This window comes from Pipistrellus kuhlii, unplaced genomic scaffold (assembly GCF_014108245.1).
Source record: "Pipistrellus kuhlii isolate mPipKuh1 unplaced genomic scaffold, mPipKuh1.p scaffold_m20_p_9, whole genome shotgun sequence".
NCBI classification, from domain to species: Eukaryota; Metazoa; Chordata; class Mammalia; order Chiroptera; family Vespertilionidae; genus Pipistrellus; species Pipistrellus kuhlii.
Window position 1 is genome coordinate 3,830,560 of NW_023425595.1, and position 24,391 is coordinate 3,854,950.

General features: G+C 38.8%; 2 protein-coding genes across 3 annotated transcripts in view; one reads left to right on the plus strand and one right to left on the minus strand.

Annotated features, from left to right (window-relative positions):
* Positions 1-1,939: 1,939 nt before the first annotated feature.
* RAG2 (recombination activating 2) lies at positions 1,940-3,580 on the minus strand. The gene has a single exon (XM_036427509.2). The coding sequence runs from the start codon at positions 3,578-3,580 to the stop codon at positions 1,997-1,999; it is 1,584 nt and encodes a 527-aa protein (XP_036283402.1). The 3' UTR covers positions 1,940-1,996.
* A 345-nt stretch (positions 3,581-3,925) lies between these two features.
* LOC118713381 (intraflagellar transport associated protein) overlaps positions 3,926-24,391 on the plus strand; it is a 52,929-nt gene continuing 32,463 nt past the window's right edge. The window contains exons 1-3 of one of the 2 annotated variants that reach the window (XM_045577751.1): positions 3,926-4,062; positions 11,314-11,316; positions 21,784-21,937. In XM_045577751.1, coding sequence (XP_045433707.1) covers positions 21,805-21,937 — 133 coding nt within the window. In that variant the 5' untranslated portion in view covers positions 3,926-4,062; positions 11,314-11,316; positions 21,784-21,804. Of the gene's footprint in view, positions 4,063-11,313; positions 11,317-21,781; positions 21,938-24,391 lie in introns of both variants that reach the window. The other variant, XM_036427849.2, reaches the window with a different exon arrangement.

A 24,391-nucleotide genomic window follows, 5' to 3' on the forward strand; every position in this document is an offset into this window, starting at 1 on the left:
GTGTGTGTGTGTGTGTCAGTGTTATGTTAGACAAAGAATAGGTTGTCCTTACTGGAATATAGATGGAATTCATCAATCAATTTAATTCAACTCAGTTCAACTGCACTTTAGAAGCCTACACTAGGCCAGGCATAATGCTAAGTACTGGGAATACCAAAATTATAAAGTCACCATTTAAGCCCTCATGAAATTCATAGTTGGCTAAAGTCAGACACTTAGTATATTTAGTAAATAGTAGTTTACTGGTTTAAATGTAAGAGTAAAAATCCTTAGATGATGCTGAAACAGTATTGAGGAGAGATGATAAAGTCTGTATAGTGTGACAATAGTTTGAGGTACTATTTAATTTAATTAAAATATTACTCTGTAATTCTGTTACAAAATGTGTTTAAATTTCAAAATATGTCTGAAAATAACACTGCTCCTTTAAATAATATTCTCTAAAGATAATATTTTAAAAGATTTCACTAATTTGGATAGATAAAACTTTTTTATGTTTCAACAATGGATATTAATAAAAATGATCTTAGTATGTGGTTCTTTTGCTATGTTTATTAACACTATATCTTTGTACATATATTTTACATTTTTACTCTTCCACAAATAACTAATGAATTAATGACAATTTTACTTTTTTAAATCTGTAGATAAATCAAGATAAGAGTTTGTATCTGCCTCTAGAAGGAATAACTCTTTTGAACTCTATGAAGGATATTTCAGCTCTACTAGTAACTTATGTTAGGTTCTACTAATAGAAAAGAAGTTACTGGGATCCTGAGACTATTAAATAATATAATTTTGCCATTCATTGGGTAACTATAAATATTAATAATGGGAGTAAATCAATATAAACAGGAGACGTTTAAATATTTTATTAGCTTCATGTAGATGATAGAAATAACAGAAAATCAAAACAATGGCACAGCAAATTGTTCAAAAGGAATATTCATCAAACATTATTACTGAAACAAAGTTAACATGATTTAATTTATGCCAGTTAATTTTAGCATCTAAGACATGGAGCTATTAGGAAAAAAAGAACTTGGGTTCCAGGGTTTTATCTTTTGTTTGGTTCATATTTTTCTAAAACTTTCAATAGAAACTTACTTTGTGGACTCTCAATGAAGACTGATGACAAGAGTCTATAGCTTAGGCTCTTAGGTTAAGGTGAAACTCCTTTCCAGAAAAATACATGAGGGGGGAAGATATTTGTTTCAAAGGTCATCTAATTATTGATTGAAGTCTCTAAGCCTCAAAATTAACAGTCCTTTTAACTTTCATTCTATAAAGCATTTTGTTGGACCTTAACAAGTTCACTGATTTTACAATTTTCACTGGCAGCAAACTCCTCATATTAACTAGACATATACACAAATTATTTTCCTTCATTTGAAGTCTTCTACCTGTTAACTATAGAAAATTCGTTAGACTTTTGTTATTTGGAGAAATAAACAATACTATCCTTCTCTGTGAGAGTTATCCCCCTTAATTTTTTTAGTGTACTCTCACTCACTTTCCTTTTTTTCCAGAGTGCTAAGCATCAGTGGACTTCTGTTTTCACTAACTCTCTCCAAGAATCAGTTCAACTGACTAGCTTTGGTTTATCATTTGTACACCATATGATGAGGGATCCTTCAAAGAATATTCATGCAGATACTTGATAAACATTTAACAAACTTAACGATAATTCATTTTCTACTTATTCATACCAATGGAATATATCTATCTTATCTTATTATTACTACATCTGTATTTAAGATTCTTTGAAAATACTCAGATCAGAAATTTTTATTTAAGATATCTTTGAGTAAATTATTTTTCAACTACTTAGCACTATTTTATAAGTACCTTTTACTGGTACTGAATTTCATCTAACTAAAAGAAAATACAGACAATTTCAATAAATGAAAAGATGAATATAATTTTATCATTGCTATGATTCTTTATAATTGGTTTAAAAACTTGATGCACTTGAATCTGGAAGGTTTTTGTGAAACTATTCAAACAACCTTCTAAGAAAGGACTTCTTGGCAGGAGTAAGAACTTTCCCAGAACGCTTCTTGTGGAGGGATTTCAGTGGAGGCTTTTTTAAGGGAAGAGCTTGTTTTGGGGTTTGCAGTGCTCTTGCTATCTTCACATGCTCATTGCAGTAATACTTGTCGCTTCCTTGTGACAGCTGGATGAGTGTGCGTTCTGCCAGATCCATGCACTGGGCATGGACCCAGTGCCCATCTCCATGAGAGCAATAGATCATGGCAGGCTTATTTAGCTCAGTTGAATAAAATGGTACCCAAGTGTTGACATTCATATCACAAGTAGAGCAGCATTTGATCCAGTAGCCAGTTACAGACTCATCTTCCTCATCATCTTCATTATAGGTGTCAATGTCGTCATCACCATGGAAACTATTTGCTTCTGCACTGAAACAAAATTCTTCTGAGTCTTCGAATGGTGTTGAGTCGCCTGGGTCTTCTGTTGATGTCTGACTATTGGGGAGCATTTTCTGATCTTCGTTCACATTGTCTCCAGCACATTTCAACATGTAGAAATAGTATGTTTCTGAAACAGCTTGTTTATTGTCTCCTGGTATGCCAAGGAAAATATTTCCATTGCCCATGTTGCTTCCAAACCATATCTTGCTGTGCTTAATATCTGGGGTCCAATCTGGGCTCTCCATCTCACGAATCTTTATTTTGTTGTCCTCAAAAGAGACTACATTGCAGACCATTCTTTTTTGATTGTCAATCTGATAGCCACCCACAATGATAAACTCATCATTATTTGTTTGAGTCACGATTGCACTAGAGAAAGCGATTCCTCCCTGCAAAACTGTGCAATTCACAGCTGGACTACCCAAGGGGAGATCAACCCTTATGCTGTACAGGTTGGCAGAGCGGATGTTATTGGCAAGTGAATGTCCTCCTAAAATATAAACCGTATCATTTCTGGCAATGGAGACATGAAAAGCGAGCCCGTCCTGAAGTTCTGGAAGAACGTATGCTGTAGAGCACCCAAATTCAAAATCCACCAAGAAAACTTGGGGCAGGCAGTCTGTTACAGTATTCCACTTTTCGGTGGTTCTCTGGGCAGAAGATATGTATGACCGCCCTCCAAAGACAACACCCATGCTCTTCCCTCGACTATATACCACATTCATGGAGTGACCATATCTGGCTTCAGGAACATCTCCTACCAAGTCTTTCTCAGTGCAGCGAAAAGTAACTTTTTTGTTGTTCTTGCTCACAATAGACATAACATACATCTTATCTGAAAGCTCATTGTTTGGTGTTTTCCCTCCGTGGATAATGTATTGTTGCTTTTCAGACTCTGAGCCTCCTTTGAGTGTGCAGATAGCTGGGTAGCGAAGAGGAGGAAGGTAGCAGGAATCCTTAGAGAAAACTGCAGGCTTCAGTTTGAGATGGTCATTTTTTACATCAAAATGGAAAACTCCAGTGGGGCAGGACCTCTTGGGCCAGCCTTTCTGGCCAAAGAAGAACACTTGCCCATCAAAATTCAGTAGTGAGAAGCCTGGTTGAATTAAGGCTGTGTTATTACTCACTGTAATCATGTGTAGTGACATATTTTCTGATCGTGGATAGTTCTCTTATCTGAAAGAATTACAAAAAAATAATAATAACTTACTACAACTCTGTATGTAAATAACAGTGTTTTGATCCCCTCACATGAAGAAAACATGTTTTAAACAAAACTTCTTCCACAAGCTTAGTAGTGGGATTGAATTAGCAAAATCCAGGCATTTAGGGTAAGCAAAGAGTCACAGAACCTTCCTGTCTAATACAAAGCAAGCAGCTGGGACACGTTTTAGAGATGGACAACCCTCCCTTAGATTTCTGGGAATTATAGTCCTTTTTTTCTTAAAACCCATCACTCGACGTCAGAAAGAACTACATTTCCCAGAAATCAGTTCTCCATGGGTTGCAAGGCTCAGACAGTTTTCATTGCTCTGGGAAGGAAGACTCCTAGGATGTTTTTCTGAAGGAGGACGTCAAAAGTGCGAAGTGACTGGATTTGGAGCCAGAGCGGAAATCTAGAGATTGGGAGGTGAGAGTGGCTAACGCAGCCCCAACAACCGAGTTAGGGGAGTCTGCAGCACCAGGAGGGGCTGAACCCCGGGGACTCCTAAACTGTAGACCTAGGAGGAAGAAGAGTTGCTCTGGCCCGACTGGGGTTGCCTGGGAAACCGGAGCCTGAAGGACGCCAGGCCGAGGTGTCCTTGCAGATGCAGAGAGAGGGCTGCCTGATGCGGTGGCGCTCCGCAAAGAATCGCACCCCTGAGCATCCTCAGGTTGCAGGGCTGGGAGTTCAGTTCAGGGAGGCACCGAGCACCGAGGTTAGAAAAGCCCTGACTGTTTGCAGAACCGAAAGGCGAGTCTCAGAATATCTGGCGTGCAGGGCAGAAGCGACCTGGTAATGATTTTTTTTTTTTTTTTTTTTTTTTTTTTTTTTTTTACCACTCTTATATGTAGTCATGAAAATATACAGTAATTAGCCGAAACCGGTTTGGCTCAGTGGATAGAGCGTCAGCCTGCAGACTGAAAGCTCCCGTGTTCGTTTCCTGTCAAGGGCATGTACCTTGGTTGCGGGCACATCCCCAGTGCGGGGTGTGCAAGAGGCAGCTGATGGAGGACTCTCTCATCGATGTTTCTAACTCTCTATCCCTCTCTCTTCCTCTCTGTTAAAAATCAGTAAAATATATTAAAAAAAAGAAAAAGAAAATATACAGTAATTAGACTTTAAGTGAGTGCCACGTCAAAGGCATTTTGTTTTCTCACCTGCCCTTGCTCTGGTTTTTAGGGTTCTTTTAGGAAAGCAGAGAAGATTCCTAAACCATTCTCTCTCTTTCTCTCCCTCCCTCTCACTTCCTCCTCCTCCCTCTCCCTTTCCGAAAATAGAGTTAGTGACTGTTCATTCAGACCTCTCTTTCCAGTCCAAAACATTTGAAGTAATTCTTTAGTAACCCTTAAGCAGGCATTAAGCTGAGAGGTGCCACAGTTATTCAGGATTTCATAATTGTATCACAACATTTTTTCCAAAGGTATTTACTAGATGAAGCAAGCTTGGCGAATTTTTATTTTTATTATTATCACCTACCTTAGAGAGATGTCACGAGCCTTAATGAGAAGCACCTTCTCTGTTTGCAGAGTGAAGTTCTAGGAACAAGAGAAAGGACACAAAATGGCACCGATTCCTTGACTTTTAAGAACAAATTATTAATATACTTCATAAAACAGTGGCTAAGAGTATGGACTCTGAAGGCTGACTGACTGCATTCAAATCTTGGCTCTGTCACTTACTATGTGAATGTGGGCAAGCAATTTGAGGTCTCTTTGCCTCAGTTTCCTCATGTGTAAAATGGGATAATTATTTTACCTACTTCATAGGTTGATAAGTCTCAATTAATAAATTAATCACCTACCTTAGAGAGATGTCACGAGCCTTAATGAGAAGCACCTTCCCTGTTTGCAGAGCGAAGTTCTAGGAACAAGAGAAAGGACACAAAATGGCACCGATTCCTTGACTTTTAAGAACAAATTATTAATATACTTCATAAAACAGTGGCTAAGAGTATGGACTCTGAAGGCTGACTGCATTCAATTCTTGACTCTGTCACTGAGTACGTGAATGTGGGCAAGCAATTTGACGTCTCTCTGCCTCAGTTTCCTCATGTGTAAAATGGGATAATTATTTTATCTACTTTATAGGTTGATAAGTCTCAATTAATAAATTAATGCACACAAATAAAGGACTTAGAACAGGACTTTGCACACGGTAAAGTTGTTATGATTATACTTGAACTTATCAAAAGTAAGGTTGTTAGTACACAGTTACCTGCTGCTCATGGCCCATTATATTTATAATACCGGAGGTGATTAAAAGGGCTTTAGGATTCGGGAATCTGGTCAGTAGGTATAGACTGGTAATTATTTTTAGACTAATGGGAATTGGATAAGCATATGCAATGGAGATGCGGGTGATGAGTTCAATTTAGATAAAAGGAAATATTTCATCCTTCTTGTTACCTTTTCTGTAACCCCTCATTAAATATGCAAGTTTATATTGGATTGTCTGAGTTCTAGTCTGGGCTCTAAAACTATTTGCTCCAGAACCATCTTGGGCAAGTTATTTCCCCTCTGTCTTTTCATATTTGTAAAATGAGGATAATATTAGTATCTGTATATTGGTTTTAAAATTATATTTTTATTGATTTCAGAGAGGAAGGGAGAGGGAGATAGAAACATCAGTGATGAGAGAAAATCATTGATCGGCTGCCTCCTGCACATCCCTTCCTGGGGATTGAGCCCTCAATCTGGGCATGTGCCCTTGACTGGAATCGAACCCGGGACCCTTCAGTCCACAGGCCATTGCTCTATCCATGAGCAAAACTGGCTAGGGCTACATCGGGTTGCTTTGAAGATTAAATGGAGTAATGTAAATCCCTGTGTATGTAAATCTCATAGCACAGTGCCTGGCAAATAATAAGTATTCAGTAAATGTTAATACTGTAATTTGTTTTTACCCCCTCTCCCTCCAAAGGTATCTGGGACCACTTAGAATGTATGGTCAGTCTGAGATGTTGGTGGGGGTTTCTGCCTTGATGCACTTCTGTAGATAGATGTAATTAATTGATAAATATCCTTTCTATCCATTAGTTTTAGTTGGGAGGGTCCTTAAGGTGAGATCTTTTAATACTCACCCTGTGGGTTATTAAACCAAGTGAGAAATGAATGGTAAATGAGACGGGCTGTTGCTAAAGTGACGAAAGCAAGCCTCCCTCTTCCTCAGACCACAGTGGTTTGTGGGTTCAGCAGCGTGCCCTGCTTTTGAAATAAGCAGTTTTCTTTCTTTGTGGCCTGTCCAAGTATAGATAAGAGCAGGCATCTGTGCCACTAAGACAATGGAAAAGGAACTAAGAGGAAAAACTGTTGACCCTTAATTCTGTAAATGCAAACCCTAAGTGATCACTCCCAGCATACTGTGCGATGATGGGCACAGAGTCACCACTTTTGTGGGGACGGAGTGCTGGAGCCAAAGCCCGTTTGTTGTAAACACTGATGAAGGCTGTTACGGGGATATAAAGCAACTCATTCAGGGAGCACATACGCCAAGAACACTTGATTTTAAGCAGCAAGCTTTAAAACCTGTTTTCATTATAGCCTGTTGTCTTCATGTTAAGCTTGTCATAGGGATATTGGTTGCTCATAAGTGAAAGCATGATTAACATAGATTAAACAGAACCTTTTTCTTGGGCAAGGCATAAGGCATACTACCCAGCCCTGACTGATTTGGCTCAGTGGATAGAGCGTCGGTTTGTGGACTCAGGGATCCCAGGTTTGATTCCCATCAAGGGCATGTACCTTGGTTGTGGGCACATCCTCAGTGGGGGGAGTGCAGGAGGTGGCTGATTGATGTTTTCTCTCATCAATGTTTCTAACTCTCTCTACCGGTCCCTTCCTCTCTGTAAAAACATCAATAAAATATATTTTTTTAATAAGGAATACTACCCATTTTTGTAGCTTAGTTCAGATTCCTAGGGACTTTTGACCTTTTCTCTCTTTGATGCCCTGCCATTGGCACACCTCATCATTTCAGGGACCTACTAGAAAAACAATGCTGGAGCTTACTTCTGTTAAGATGAATTACCGCCTCTTGTAACGCAATTCAACTATTGGTGTACTTAATGTTCGATTACCCATAATTAAACCATGACCAGATGACTTAGGTAGGTAAAGAACAAAAAATAAGGAATATTAAAGGCGTTGTCACATTATTTTGCAATACTTATTTAGTTTTTGAAATTTTGCTTTATTCGCGTAAATACATTTTTACTAGAATGGACTATTGTATATTTTCCTTTAATATGACTATATTAGTGACATCTTTTCTTGTAAGAGTTTTTAAAAGGTTATACCAGAATTAAAATAACTAACTTGCATTCAATAGGCTAGATAAAACAGGCAGCTTTTGAAAAAGAAGACAGTGCTCTTCAACTGAAGGAAGTTTCAAAGTCAACACATTCAGATTTTTTTTTTTTAAAGACAGAACTAAAGGCCCAATAGACTTAAACACCAACGCCAAGCTAACGTTTTTCAGCAGGAAGAGGTTCGTTTGCTTATGCACCGTGAAGCCAGGGCATAGCTGCGAATCAAAAGCGGACTGAGAGCGTGACGTCTGGGTTTGTAGTTTCTTGTGCCTGAATGGACTCTTTGCTCTCCAAGAAAAACCACCGTACTCCGAAGCATGAAACCTTACTCATCAGCGTTGCTAATGTTTTCCTGATTGCTCAAAAACAGCAGGTGACCTCATGCTTGGATTAACCGTACCTGGCGCGGTTAATCGGCTTTGAGACATCCATGACCTGATTTTTTATTTTTTTATTTTTACTTTTTGTGTTGCTGGCAGTCAAACCAGAATTAGGTCTTCCTTGTGACATCGAGGCCAGCGAATTATTTCTGCCCTAAGATGAATGAATACCTGGGCTCTGATGCCACAGGAATTAAATTCTTGCAGCAGCTTGAGACCAGAAGGCCCAGGAGTTTCCAAATTTGACATCATCCCTTCCCCATCTGGACATCCAGTCCACCTGCTAACTGCCAGGCTGCGGAAGGGGTCTCTCTCTTACCGCTGACAAACACAGGGGCGCATCTCTCAGCTTTGGTAGAAATGAAGGAATTGGACCTACCTGAATGCCAGGGGGGGCTGCTTCACCCCTCTCTGAGTCGTGGCCGCGAATGTCAGCAGGACTTGGGGGAAGACACACTGGCTGCCCACTGTGACCGGGGCCTGCAGAAGGCGACCTTAGAGAGAGAGTGTGTGCGCCTGCAGATGTTCAGGCGAACACTGCTTTAAGGGGAGTAACTGACTGTGACCTTTTTTTTTTTTTTTTTTTTTTATCTTTAGATGGTTGAGGGAGATACCCACCAGGGTGCATTCTCAAGATTTAACTACTTCCTTACTGGCAACCAGTGGACATACCGCCCTCTGCTCATCTGTAAAGATAAAGGAAAAATCTGGTTGGAACCTTATTTATATTTTTGTTGAAAAATTTTTTCGAAAAACGCAGAATTTAGAAAATGAATATCATTGCTATGATTTAAGTAAATGCTGTTATGAAACAAATGGGAACTTATTTTTCCTAAAGCAGTGACCATTACTACCATTGTTAATAATTTTTAAAAATATTTATATTTATGGATTTCAGAGAGGAAGGGAGAGGGAGTGAGAGAGAGAAACATCAATGATGAGGGCGAATCATTGGTGGGCTGCCTCCTGCACACCCCACACTGGGGATCAAGCCTGATACCTGGGCATGTGTCCTGCCTGGGAAATGAACCATGACCTCCTGGTTTTTTAGGTTGACGCTAACCACTGAGCAATGCCTGCTGGGCCCATTGTCAGTCACTTTGACTTGCAATTGTGCTTTGACGGTTTCATTTTCTCTTATGGAAGCCTCCGAAAGGAGTTCTAGTTATTGGAGACCTATTAGTAGCTTATATCAAGGAGCTGCTGTGTAATCTTGTACAAGGGAATGATCGAGACAGTTGGCTTTGAAGTCAAGCTGACCTGATTTTCTCTGCTCGCTCTGCCATTTCCAGGTGGCGTCTACCTAATCTCTAAGCTTCTTTCCCCATCTCTGAAATGGGGGTAATAAAAATAGTTACATCAAACGGTTGTTGCAAATGATTAAATGAGATGTGGTATTTAGAGTGCCCATCCAACTCTGTTGGAAGCCTCTCCCACTCCCACCCTCAAATTTCACCATCAAAGGAAGAATAAATGACAGGTGGCAAAAGTTGACTTCATTTTCGAATGGACTATTTTTTTTAGAGCAGTTTTAGGTTCACAGCAAATTGAGTGGAAGTTACAGAGATTCCCATGTCCCTCCTGCGTCACTACCCATAGCCTCCCCCATTGTCAACACCCGCCCCCCCCCCGGAGGTACATTGTTACAGTCAATGAATCTACAGTGACACATCATTGTCACCCGAAGTTCATACTTTGCCTCGGGTGTGGTGTAGTCTGTGGGTTCGGACAAATGTTAGATGACCTGCATCTACAGTTATGGTGTCATATAGGAAAAGTTCACTACCCTAAAAATACCCTGTGTTCTGAGTATTCATCCCTCCCTCCCTCCCTCCCTCCCTCCCTCCCTCCCTCCCTCCCTCCCTCCCTCCCTCCCTCCCTCCCTCTCTCCTCTCTCCCTCCCTCCTCTTTTTACTGTTCCCATAGTTTTCCCTTTTAGCAAACGTTGTAAAGCGAATTATGATCATTTTGCTAGAGGAGGGTCTTGCCTTAAATTTGCAAAAAAAAAAAAAATTGAAACATTTGTGAAGCACAATAAAGTAAAGCACAGTAAAATGAGGTGTGGTGTGCTCATAGTTGGAATCACACAGTATGTAATTTTAAAGGCTACTCTATATCTTTTCCTGGCTTGATAGCTCTTTTGGGTGTGTGTGAGTGTGTGTGTGTGTGTGTGTGTGTGTGTGTGGCATTTCATTGTCTGTATGGACCATTGTTTATCTACTTTCTTACTGAAGGACATCATAGTTGTTTCCAGGTTTAGGCATTTATGAATAAAGCTGCTATAGACATCCATGTGCCCGTTTTTGTGTGGGCATCAGTTTTAGCTCCTTTGGGTAAATACCAAGGAGTGGGATTGATGGGTCATATGGTGAGTGTATATTTTGTTTTGTAAGAAAATGCCAAACTGTCTCCCGAAGTGGCTGTGTGATTTTTGCATTCCCACCAGCCATGCACAGGAGTTCCTGTTGCTGCACATTCAATGTTGTCAGTGTTCTGGATTTTGGCCATTCAGATGGTTGAATAGTGGCACCTCATTGTTTTAATTTGTGTTTCCCTGATGGCATGTTATGTGGAGCATCTTTTCCTGTGCTTCTTTGTCATCTATATATCTTCTTTGTTGAGGTGTCTGTTAAGGACTTTAGCCTAGTCTTTAAATCACATTGTTTTATTATTGTTGAAATTTAAGAGTTCTTTTGTATTTTGGATAATTTTTTTCTATCATATATGTCTCTTGCAAATATTTTCTCTCAGTCTGTGGCTTGTGTTCTCATTCTCTTCACAGTGTCTCTCAGAGAGCAGAAGTTTTTAATTTTAATGAAGTCTCTCTTATCAATTATTTCTTTCATAGATCATGGTTTTAGGGTTATATCTAAAAAGTTGTCATAGATATCCAAGGTCATCTAGACTTTCTTCTACGTTTTCTCCTAGGAAATTTATGGTTTGTGTTTTGCATTTAGGTCTGTAGTCCATTTTAAGTTAATTCTTGTGAAGGGTGTACTGTCTGTGGTTAGATTAAATTTTTTATGCATGTGGATGGCCAATTGTTCAAGAATCATTTGTAGAAAATACTGTCCATGCTACACTGTAGTATTGCCTTAGCTCGTTTGTCAGAGATCAGTTAACTATATTTGTGTAGGTCTATTTCTGGGCTGTCTGTTCTGTTCCATTAATCCATTTGCCTTTTCTTTCACCAATTCCATAGTCTTAATTATTGTAGCTGACATAATTTTAAAAAGGGTTGCATCAAGAAAAATATATACCACCTAGTAAACCTATCACATAAGCATAAAAATTTTCATTTCTTTGTGCTCTACTCTAATGTTTATCCAAGGTCCCAATCTACCAAAGGATTCATCAAAGAAACTAAATGTGAGATATAAAAAATGTATTGTATGTCCACTATGCACAGTCATGGGGAAAAATGGAGAAAAATCATAGACATAGATCTTGCCCTTAAGGAACGTGCATGATAGTAGGATGAAACAACTTTTGATTGTGGATAAAGATGCCGCAGATTCTTTCCATGCTTACCCTTAAAAGTATGCCAAGAAATCTTAATTATAGGTTACTAAATTAAACGTTACTCATTCTTAAACCTTGAGACAGAATCAAATTCTAACTTCTCCTGATTTCTCCTACCTTAAATCCAAGAAACAGTGGACGATTAAAGAATACAAATCAGTGTAATTACAGGATAAAATAATTTCTATTCCACAAAATTGAAATTAGGGGACAAAATAGGGGACAAAAAAGTAATGAGATATACTGACATAGTAATTGAACAAAAAGCAAGCATAATTGGAGAAAACAGGATATCAAAAATGGAAGACAGCTTCAAGTCCAGTCCCTTTATTTTTACATTCAAACAAACTTACGGCCAGAGAAGCTAAGTAACTTGACCAGGTGACAGAGCTGCAGGTATGTGTACCTGGTGGGTTGAGGGGAGGTAGTGGAGAAACGCTGTTCCATGAACTCATGACAGTGTTGACCAAGAAGCCCAGGGCACCCCTCAAGCATCTCCATCCCCATTTTATAAACGCAGAAACAACTTAAATTACATCATTGCTTAATGACTTAGTGTTTGAAGTAAGGCTGATGGCAACTTTTCATAGCATTTGGATAGGCATAGACAATTTAAGAAATTTTAATAGGTGCTTGATTTAAAAATATTTTTTATTGATTTCAGAGAAGAAGGGAACAGGAGAGAGAAACATCAATGATGAGAGAGAATCATTGATTGGCTGCTTCCTGCACACCCCACACTGAGGATTGAGCCCAGACTGAATCGAATCATGACCTCCTGGTTCATAGGTCAACACTCAACCACTGAACCACACTGACTGGACTAGGTGGTTGATTTTTAAGAAAATAATATGAATAGTAAAGGAAAGGGAGAAGTTTGGCTTGTTGAGTGAATCCCACAATATAGGAGCCACAACCGAAACTGACAGAGAGGAGAAAAGAGGAAGGAAAAGCAAATATAGGGACAGAAGCCATCTACAGTTAGTATGATGGATTGTCAAGAGAAGAACATGACAAGTGACTTGTCATTTTTTTGTTTAAAGCAATTAATTAAATATGGCCACCTACCAGAATCACTGGTATTTTTCTAGGTTCCATGTTTTCTGATTTAAGGTGTATTCTTTGCCATAAATTTAAATGGGGGGAAATTTCATAGGTGTTTTACAATGTTGTACTAATAAAAATTTCACTTTTAGATGAGGGTGTTTGTGTTCTTAATTTCTACCTTGAGTATAAAAACCATGTTGGAAAAAAGAAATTTTGTATGTGTGTCTGTGTGTTTGTTTTGTGTAAATTGAGACAAAATTGCAAATAAAAATTCTGAGAGTAATTGGATGCTGGGGAATCAATGTATTATCTTTAAAGCCCATTTATAATTTCACATTCTTAGGAATTTAGAATTAAAAATAGTTGGGAATTTTTCCACTATCACCCCTTTTTAAAATTTAAATATTAGGAGGCTTTAGGAAATTTTATGAGGACAATTATGTGATACCATAATCAATAAATAAATTTAAAAAAATAAAGGTCTTGTATAATGTGAAAAAAATAAAAATAGTTGGTAAATACATCTTTAAAATCTCATTTCTTTTAAGAGAATGTCAAATGAAAAGGTCGATTTTATTTGCAAGATCTGGCATTTTGCAATACTTAGAAATGAACTCCTGCAAGTGGAGTTGATTTAGTTCCGTTGGTTTACACCTGCTCCTAACCAACTGTGCACGTTTTGCTATAAAATAGGCTTTCTAGTGTAAAGCGCTGTGTACCACACTGGGCGCAGGTGGCCACCAGGCTCAGGAAGCTGGAGAGAGAGGGATACTCTTAGTCAGGAGTGGATGCCTTCCAGTTACAGTTGTGCAGTCCAGATCAAATAAGCATTAACGGGACTTTGCATCCCATGTGAAGGTGGGATTATAATGAGCTAATACATCTTTTATGATTTAAATAGTATTGCATGATTATAGAGCTGTAAGTGACTCTGGAACCTTATGGATTCCCAGCTTTGAAAGGGGCCTTTTAAGAAATGTTCACTGGAACACTGTGATTGTCCACAACTCATTGATGTGGTTGATGACAGTTCTGAAGGAAGGAGGTCAATGTTGAATATGGCTGATCAATGTGTATTGTACATTTTTCTTAATAAACGTGCTAGCCTGGAGGTGGATTGATGTGGGAGTTTTGTTAGGGGATGAAAATAGGGTTTTTACTTGTGGTTAACCACAACTCCAAAGGTTTTTGTTTTTGTTTTTGTTTTTGTTTTTTTTGTTTTTTTAAGCAACTAAAAGAAATAAAAATGGTGGTGAAAAGGTATTTTCCCTGACTTTAGAAACAATGAATTTTCTGAAATTTGTCCTTTGGGTGTATTCTTTAGATTCCACATCCACAGGTGATCTGTTTTTTTGTTTTTGTTTTTTTTTAAATGACAGCAGAGAGCAGAGAGAGGCAGTTTGAGTGCTGAACTGCTTGCCTTTTTCTTTGTTTAATGGAATGCAGAACTTTGTAATTGAAAACAGTCTAATACTCAGTTGACCTGCCTCAGTGAGCCAATGCAGATATGTCTGGATTGACTTAAACAGCTTGGAGGAAGACTATATTTTGGGGAAATAAAATTGATTTTATACAATCTGCTGATGAACAGCCAGGCTTAATGAATGATAGCCTCAAGAAACCTCATTACAGTCGTGTGGATGAATAAGCAGGATAGGGAAGCAAATTTTTCAAGAGGAAAGCTTCTGTTTAAACATGGCATTTTATAGATTGGCATTATTCCCGTCCCCCAGAATTTTCTGCAGGGGGGAAACAACATGCTGAGTGCCAGCATTCCTGGTAAAACTTTCAGTGATAATTTTTTTCTTTTCCTAAATCCCTTTTGCGTTAAAGTGGCTCAACCTTCATCTACACTTCTCTCCCTCTTTTTAAAACCTTTATAGATTCATAGGATAGATTCATATGATGTTGTAAAGAGATGTCCATAGCCAAAAACCAGTTTAGCTCAGTAGATAGAGCATCGGCCTGCGGACTGAAAGGTCCAGGTTTGATTCCGGTCAAGGGCATGTACCTTGGTTGTGGGTACATCCCCAGTGGGAGTGTGCAAGAGGCAGCTGATTGATGATTCTCTCTCATCAATATTTCTAACTCTCTACCCCCCTCTTTTCCTCTCTGTGAAAAATCAATAAAATATATTTTTAAATTAAAAAAAAGAAAAAAGAGATGACCATAGAGGTTCCATGATCCAGCCTTTTGCAATGTTAACAGCTTGTAAGAATGTAGTAGTATTATACATGTGGGAAATGGATATTGGTAGAATCCACAGGGTATATTCCGATTTCACTAGCTGTATATACACTTATTTGTATGTGTGAGTAGTTCAACTATAGCACATGTGTTGCCTTGCATAACCACTACCACAATGAAGACACTCAGCTGTAACAGCACTATAGGAATCCATTACCTTACCCCATTGATATTCACATTCATCTCCTCCCCTCATTTATGACCCCAGTAACCACTGACTGTTCCCCATCTATCTTGATTATTGTTGTTTCATGAAAGTTATATAAATGGGATCATGCAGTCTGTATATAGCCCTTTGAGATTTTTTTTTCTCCACATAATTCCTTTGAGGTTCATCAAGGTTACTGAATGAATCAGTAGTTTGTTCCTTTTTATTGCTGAGTAATATTCCATAATAGGGATGTACCGCAGTTTAACTGTTCACCCACTAAAGGACATTTGGATTGTTTCCTGTTTTTTTGTTCGTTTTTTTACTATTGTGAATATAGCTGCTGTGACCATTCATATATAACTTTTGCATCGGAATACGTCTTTATTTCTCTGGGATAAATGCAAAGAGTGCAATTGTTCGTTTGTATGCTAAGTCTATTTTTAGTTTTGTCAGGAACTGCCAAACTCTTCAGAATGGCTGAATCATTTTGCACTGCCACCAGCAACGTACGAGTTACTCAGTTTTTCTGCATCCTGCCAGCATTATCACAATTTTTTATTTTAGTCATTTCTAATAAGTATCTCATTGTGGTTTTAATTGGCATCTCTCTAGTGGCTAATGATATTGAACACCTTTTCATGAGATTATTTTCCATTTATATATCCTCTTTGCTGAAATATCTATGTGTGTCTTTTGTCCTTTTTTAAATTGGATTTTTTTTCTTTAGTGAGTGTTGAGAATTCTTTCTATATCCCATATGTTGGTCCTTTATTGGATATGTGACTTATAAATATTTTCTCCTCATCTGTAATTTTTCTTTTCATCTTAACAGGATCGTTCACAGAGCAAAGTTTTTAATTTTTCTAAGGTTTAATAATTAGGGGTGTCGAACTCAATCAGAGTAGGGGCCAAAATCTAAAATCCAGCCTAAATCGCGGGCCGAATGGTTTACTGAACAGTCATAAACTGTCATTGTGATGGAAATGCAGCAGAGTGCAGTGATGACAGCGCGGTGCGGGCCACATTGCAAGGCCTGGCGGGACGGATTTGGCCCTCGGGCCTTGTGTTTGACACATGTGGTTTAATTGATCAGTAGTTTTATGGATCGTACTTTTGCCTAGTCCCGTATCCTACACATTGTCTATATATATTTCTTGCTTCCTTTATAAAATTCACTCTTTTGCCTTCATCTATTGTTCTTATTCCTATTACATACTTTCTTTTTAAATGTTTTCACTCCATTCCATATCACTAATCATTGAAACAGGTCATCATAGTCATTCCTGTAACAAAAATGGAGTCCTGTATTGAACGTGTAGATTTACAGTCTTCATTAGGAGAGGAGCTAGAATCTGTCCTGTTAAGGAAAACGTCATGATATCTATGTTCATGGTAAGCACGTAGTAAGCCTGCATTTTTTATTACAGGCAATTCTTTTTCACTTTTCCTTAAGATGAGCTTTGGCCAAGGAAAAAAGTATAGCTAAGGCATGCCTCCTACTGAGACCTCTGCATGGATGACAACTCAACTCTTTTCTAAAGACCTCTCTCTCTCAGGGCTTCCTTTGATATTCACTGCAGTGCACCTGGGAGAATTTATGTAAACTATAGATGCTTATGCCATCAAGATTTTTGGTGATAATGAAAAATTCCATGCCTTTTAAGTGTTAGAATAGATTTGTTGGCAAAAGCTTATAACTTGAAGTGCAGTGTATTCTTTGATGTTAGAATTGTATGTTTTTATCTCATCCTTAGGGGGGGAAAAAACAGCAAAGGAGTTGAGATTCTTTTCTATTTTTTAAGATTTGTATTCATGCCTTCTTCTTTATTCCTTTTATATTTTCCTTTGTTTTCTTCTTTGTATTGGTAAGCATTTGAAACAACAGTATTACTGGGTACAGAATATAGTCGGAGGCATAGTTGCTTTCATCCAGGGGAAGATTGTTGCTTTTTGCCTAATTTCCTGCTGACTTCCTATAGACCTTGAGATTCATAATCATGAGCATGTCTTCATTACTTATGACGTGAGAGCCACAGTACTCCTCATCAATAGAGTCATTAGATGACAAAAACCCCAACTAAAGTTTCTCAGATTCATTCATTCATTCATTCATTCACTCACTCACTATGGTTGGACTAGATGACCTTCCTGTTTCTATCAACTCTAAGAATCTGTGGCAACTTCTGTCACTGGACTTCTTAATATGAACTGAAAAAGACCTAAAAAAATTAGAGGGTTCAAAATAGGTGTAGTTAAGTCAAGGGAGAAGCAATCAACTCATACTGGGTCTCTTCTGTCATAAATAAATCAGTACCCTTACAATGCAACTTGGTCTTTTTGAGATTTGTTCCTTTCCCAAACTACAAAGGGAGACCCACCCTGTGAAATAACAGGGTTGATGGTTTTGTTTCTTTATGCAGGGAGACTTACTTTGATCATATCGCATCCTACCTTTTAGCACAGTGGGAGATTTTTGTTGAGCAGAACTATGAGAATTTGAGAACGTGGGTTTTAATAGCTCCTGGACAAATCTTTAAAAATGTATTATTTATTATTTTAAATATCAGTGGTAAGCCTCCAGGTGTTTTTTTAAACCTGATTGTGGACATACAGCTCTTTCTGTGCTGTTAAAAAGCTGGTTATGGGCCTGGCCAGGTCACTGAGTTGGTCAGTGCATTGACCCAGTATGCCATGACTGTGGGTTCAAATCTCAATCAGGGCACATAAAGAAATTACCAATGAATGCATAATTAAGTAGAACAATAAAACAATCTCTCTCTCTCTCTCTCTCTCTCTCTCTCTCTCTCTGCAATAAAATAAAAATTTAAAAAACAGGCTATGCACATTGAGAGGAGACTAGCTCATGGCATCTTGTTTCTTAAGGCTTACCACTCTTGTCTTTGAAAGTTGTGTTTTGTGTAAGTAAGCTGCATGGAGCAGGGATCTGAAAGTAAACATCAACGAAGTGCTAAGTCAGTGGTGGTAATCCCACACATCATGATTCAAAATGAGCTCCTTTCAGAGAGCACACAGCACTGGCTGGCTTGGGTGGTGGTAGAAAACAGGACTCCGGGGAGGGCTCCCTTGCTATAGCTCAGCGGCCGGATAGGAAGAGAACCCTGTACCTCACCAAGCCTGTGGTTTTCCTGTGATGTTTAGTAGTCCGAGCAGAGCAATGCTTCCTCCCAGTGTTTCCTACTGGAGGCTGTGATTGTGACGGTGATACTTATGATTTGCCAGTAGATATTTATACACATTGACTTATCATCATACTTTCTGGGTTTTTCATGTGGAGCTTCTAAGCATAAACACATGAAAACAAAGCAAAACAAAGAATCTTGTTATCCAGGCAAGTCTCCCTCTCTCTCCCGTTCTTTTAGAAAAATACTTTGTGATAAAAACACAAACACAATATGAATAGTAACTGAAAAGGCATTGCTTCCTTTTAGAAAACCTCTAGGATTTGCATAAACCACTCGACTGTCTGGCGAGTGCTGAGCTGCTCTGTCAGTCCCGGGGGACTTTTCACATTAGGTTTTTTGTATTTTTACAGACAGGGATAGTTCCACATTTGAAGGTGGGTATTTGTTAAATGCTTCCAATAGTAACATTTTGTGAAACTGGATTTTTCCAGAAGTCTTAAAAAAGTCAATGAAAGCATAACCTCTTCTTTACTGTGATCATCGTGTGAAGGAAATTAAAGGTCTTGAAGGATTTTGAATTTGTGCTGGGCGCTGTTTAGTAAAGCTGACATGTGCTAAGGCTAACTACTCAAACTATTCCAGCTTGAGAATTGGGAAGTTGAAAGGAATTTCTGTCATCATTCATAAAGGAGACAGCTACAGCCATCTCCAGTACCGGTGACTGTTGCTGTGTGGTGTTTGCTTGCTGAAGTAGTTCCCCGAGATGGTTCAAGCAACATTGATATGATACAGTGTTAGAGTTTTTTTTTTGGTTCATTTCTGAAAAAAGTGAATTGACATTGACATGCTTGGAATTAAGTACATGTCCTACTGGTAGTGGCATAATAGCTACCGGGGGATATATCATTTTTTATTATATCTAGCAACTCCAAACGTAATTGATTAAATTTTGGATTGCTGAAGGTTGGCAGTGTTACAAGTAAGTTTTCATAAACTGTAATTGATGCTTTTCCCTGTATCTAATTCATACAGTAGTTTGAGCTCTAGCCAGTTTGGCTCAGTGGATAGAGCATCGGCCTGCGGTCCCAGGTTCGATTCCAGTCAAAGGTCACGTACGTTGATTGCAGGTTCAATCTCCAGCCTGGTCCTTGTGGGAGGCAAGCAATTAATGTGTCTATCTCACATCAATGTTTCTCTCTCTGTGTCTCTCCCCTCTCCTCCATTCTTTCTAAAAATCAATGGAAAAATATCCTTGGGTGAGGATTAGCAACAACAACAAAAACAGTTTGAAACTGTTTCTTTCATTTTGAGTTGGTACAGAGCTCCACATTTTATTTTCACCCTGTCTTTTACAGCACCAAGTTTTATCTGGGGTTGTAGTGAGGACTTACTGTGATTGATTTGAAGGTAATAGCAGCGCATTCACAGATAGTGACAGTCAAAAGAGGTCTTTGTGTGCTAAGACCCATCCATTGTTATTGCTGTGATCATCATGGCTAGGACTTCTTGAGGTGCCCTATCTATTCATTGAATCCTCATTCCCATCCTGGGAGGTACATGGAGCGTCACAATTTCTATTTAAAACCTTGGGGTCAGGTGTATTTCAGAATTCAGAATAGTTTGGAGTTTAGAAAGGTAATCTGGGCAAATGCCACATATCACACAAAATCTCCAGTGGGGTCTGGAAAAACATCGCGGAAGCAAGCCAGATAGTATTTCTCCAGGGAACTATATGAATAGTTTCTCTGAGTGAAATAATAATACAAGCTGTAAGTACTTTCATGTTCATTCAGATCCTTCCACCAAATGAGGTTGTGAAAACATTTTTATTTTTTTCCTGAGTTATCCAAATATTATTAGGAACAGATAACTGATTTTTATTCTTGTTTTAGAAAAATATAAGAATCTTGGTGCTTTCTCTGCTATACAGTATTGGAGAACCCCTTCTCTTTACCATCCCCCCTGAATCATACCAGCTACTTAGGCAGTAATTGCTACTGTGCTTTTTATAGATGGTCAATTTTCTCAAAGCCAGGTGAGACTAACATTTCATACAGAATGAATGGAACTTAACAAGGTGAAACCTCATAAGTAAAGCCAAAGTTCAAACTGTGTGTGGACTGAGGCATTCACTGTGTCTTTGCCAGAAGGCACTTAGTTGTGGTAAGTGAACTGACACTGTGGAGGGGCCGCTAGCAACGTGAACGTGGTCTTCAGCTTTGTAGCAGGAGTGCACAATTTTTTTTAATAACAACTTAAAAAAATGTTTTATTGATTTTCCACAGAGAGGAAGGGAGAGGGATAGAGAGCTAAAACGTCGATGAGAGAGAAACATCCACCAGCTGCCTCCTGCACACCCCCTACCAGGGATGTGCCCATAACCATGGTACATGCCCTTGACCGGAATCGAACCTGGGATCTTTCAGTCCCCATTGAGCCAAACCGGTTTTGGCAGGAGTGCACTATTTAGAGTGTGGGTGTTCATCCCATCTCAGTGTACCCAGACCATGTCTGGATTTTATTTCTGGATGGCCTGTTTTAAAGGCAAGGGGGCGGTGTGTGACTTTTTCCAAGTAGATTGATCAGGAGGATGAAAGGACTTGAAGCCATGTCAGGGAAGGCACAGGTGAAGTAATTGGGCAAGTTTACACAAGTGTTTTGCCACTTTCTAGCCACATCAGACCAGAGAACCTGCTCAAAGGAGAACAGGCTACTCCTTGACTCATGATGGGGTTGCATTGAGATAAATCAGCATAAGTGTTTGAAAATATTTAAGTTGAAAATGCATTTAGTACCACGCTAGACAGTATCAGTTGTTTATCCTCATGATTGTGGGGCTGACTGGGAGGTGCAGCGTCCTGCGACGGCCTAGCATCGGGAGAGAGTATCGTACTGCATGTCATAAGGCCAGGATAAGACCACAATTCAAATTCGAAGTATGGTGAGAGCTTATTGCTTTCACACCATCGCTAAAATAAAAAATAAAATAAAAAATCCCAAGTTGAACCATCTTAAGTCAGGGACTGTCTGTAATTTTAGCCTCATATTGATTGACTGCCAGCTCTATGCCCTTTCCTGAGCTGTCAAACATTTGCGATACAAAGATGAAAAGGTGTGAATTAAGGAGATGGAAATGTGGAAACTGAAGCAAAAATGAAACTGTGGTAGCCCTTCAGAAGCCAGGATATGAATGAACTCTGATCTCTTGAACTAGAGCTTATTACTGTGGTAGTAACTATCTTGACCCGTCCCTTTTTGTTCTTGCAATTCTTTCACCTGCCCATTACAGTATTTTCTGAGAGGCTGGTACTGCATGACTGTCCAGCTCACACTTTTCTTTGTTCCACAGAGAAAGTGGTCCCGTGAATAGAAATGCCTGCCCAAATACCAGAACTGGAGACAATGGATGAAGATAAAATGATTAAAGAAGTCTTGGATAAGTTTGTTAATTGCCATGAGCAAACATATGAAGAATTTCTGAGCACCTTTACTTATCTTTCAAAAGGTAAAATGGAAAATAAACTTTCTATAGCAGTAGAGATCAATATTTTAGTATAATTTTATGTCTTCACTTGCCTTTTCCGAAAGACTATTTGATGAGCATTAATTCATTCATTCATTCCATTCCTTTGATCAGACAATTCTTATCAGGGCATTCATGGCTGATTCATATAAATACCAACAGTTTTAATGCAACCAGGAGTTGTATGATGGAGTCAGAACTATTGGATTTGAGAACTAAAAAGGACCTGCGAAATCAATCAGTATAATCCTTTCATTTTATTTAGGAAGAAACACAAGTACAAACAGTTTAAGCATATTTAAAACTTTAAAGAAATTTAGCACAGTATAGGCTGTGGAGTTTTACTGCACACATTTGTATCCTGGCATCGCCACTTTCTGGCTATGTGACCTAGGGGAGAGGGTTATCGAGGAAAAGGGGAATAATAACAGACCCCCAAAGGTTGGTGCAGGTGAATCGAGAGAATCTGTGTAAAACTCTTAGCATATTGTCTAACATGTAAGTACTTAATGAAAACTAGGTATTGTTGTTGTGATGATGATGTTATGATTTTTGTACAACGGAAACAAACTTTTAGACCAGAAGTGGTTAACTGAAGCTGAAAGGCCAAACCTGTGTCCTGTGTGTCATTATGCGTGTTTTTTTGTTTTTATTTTTTTAAATTTTTATTTATTTATTTTTTTTGCCACCTACAGTATTGTTCTTGATTTTTAAATTGAGCCAACATTTAAGAGTTGCGAAATTGTACATAAACATCTTGATGTATTTTTTTCTGATAAGTGAGAAGATCTGTTACCTGTTATTTCCCTGTTGGCAATATCAACTGGAGCTCAGGAGCCCTTGCCTGGAGAGCTCCCTAGTTTGTGGCGCTCTCTGGCACTCACACAATCTAAAAATGTGTGTATACATCGCCTGTATTATTCACTTAAGTGGTTCCTGTAGGCATTTGAGTTTGTAATTTATGTTGTAAACTAGAGGCCCATTGCATGAAGAGATTTGTGCAACAGGACTTCCTTCCCTTGGCTTCCAGCACCAGTTTTCCTGCCTTCACTTTGGCCGGAGTCTGCCGCCTTTGCTGCCGTCTTCGTCTTTGCTGCAGACTCCGGCCAGAGTATGCCATCTTTGTCTTTGCTGCAGGGCAGAGTGCCGCTGCTGTAGATCCCCTCACCCCCTGCCCTCCCTCTCATAGCAGGCGTCCTGGCCCCCCAGCCACTCCATGCCTTGAGTAGCTGGGCAGCCACCATCTTTCTCCTTCTAATTTGCATATTCCCTCCTGACTGGCTGGTGGGTGTAATGGAGTGATGGTTAATTTGCATGTTTCTCTTTTATTAGTGTATAAGAGTCTGCTTCAGATCCCCCTTGGCTTGATCTCAACCTTGGTCCTTTCTGGGTCATTGATCACACTTGTGAGACTGTTGGTTCTCCACTTAGCTGCACCTTGGACTCACCGGAGGAACTTTTAGAGCATCTTGATACCAGGGCTCACTCTAAGTCTTAGCTGGGGTCTAGAAATCAGTAATTTGTAAAAGTTCCTCTGGTGATTCTAACACGTACCTGAGATTGAGAATAAGGAGTTTCATAATTTTAAAGATCATGACACTGAAAAAACTTGTCATGCTTTTAAGTCATGATTCATGTGTCCTCGACAAATGTAAAAGTAGGGTCGTTATCAGGAAGCAAAGAAAAAGTGATTTTAACTTGTTTCTTTCGTTGTGCAAAGTAGTTGGAATGTCAGTATCTATTTTGTTTACCCTTAAAAGTTGTGGACTGTGGTTTTGTTTATACTTAAGGGAAAAGGAGACTTTAGGAAATCTCTAATTACCTTTAGGACTCTGAATGATTTATTTTGACATGATTATCAGATTAATCATGATAATGACCAAATCACCTTAACCTATGAATTTGGGTTTAGGAAGATGCTTGCTTTCTTTGAGGCGAATGATTTAGTTCCATATTTACTGGACCCAAACATGCTGGTATGCAATGTCTGGTGGTGGTGGTGGTGGTGGTGGTGTGTATGTAAACAAGGGTAAAAACAGCTGAATTTATGCATTTTGGTATGCCAAAGGCATTTTGATAATTATAATTATTTTGGAAATTATTTGTAAAGCTGACTTTATTTTTGTACTGTGGCAGAGCAAGAACTTGCAAGGACTTGGCTGTTTTAATGAGATTATAATATTTTTTGGAGGGAGTAAAAGGGGCTGTTCTCTTTTCAGAGTTCTGTATGATCATTGCATGCTGAGACAGAAACTGTTGCATATGTGGCCACTTCATTTTGAGTTTAGTTTGGGCCCCAAATTGAGCTGAAATAAATGATGATACAAATCACATAAACTGCATCTCCAAGCATCCTAGGGTTTTTTTATTTTTTAATTTTTTTTTCCTTTCAAAATATCCTTAGGCGCCATTCACATTATAAACTAATGACCTGAA

Coding starts and splice junctions, on each gene's coding strand:
- RAG2 (XM_036427509.2), bottom strand. CDS start 3,580: ATGTCACTACACATGATTACAGTGAGTAATAACACAGCCTTAATTCAA.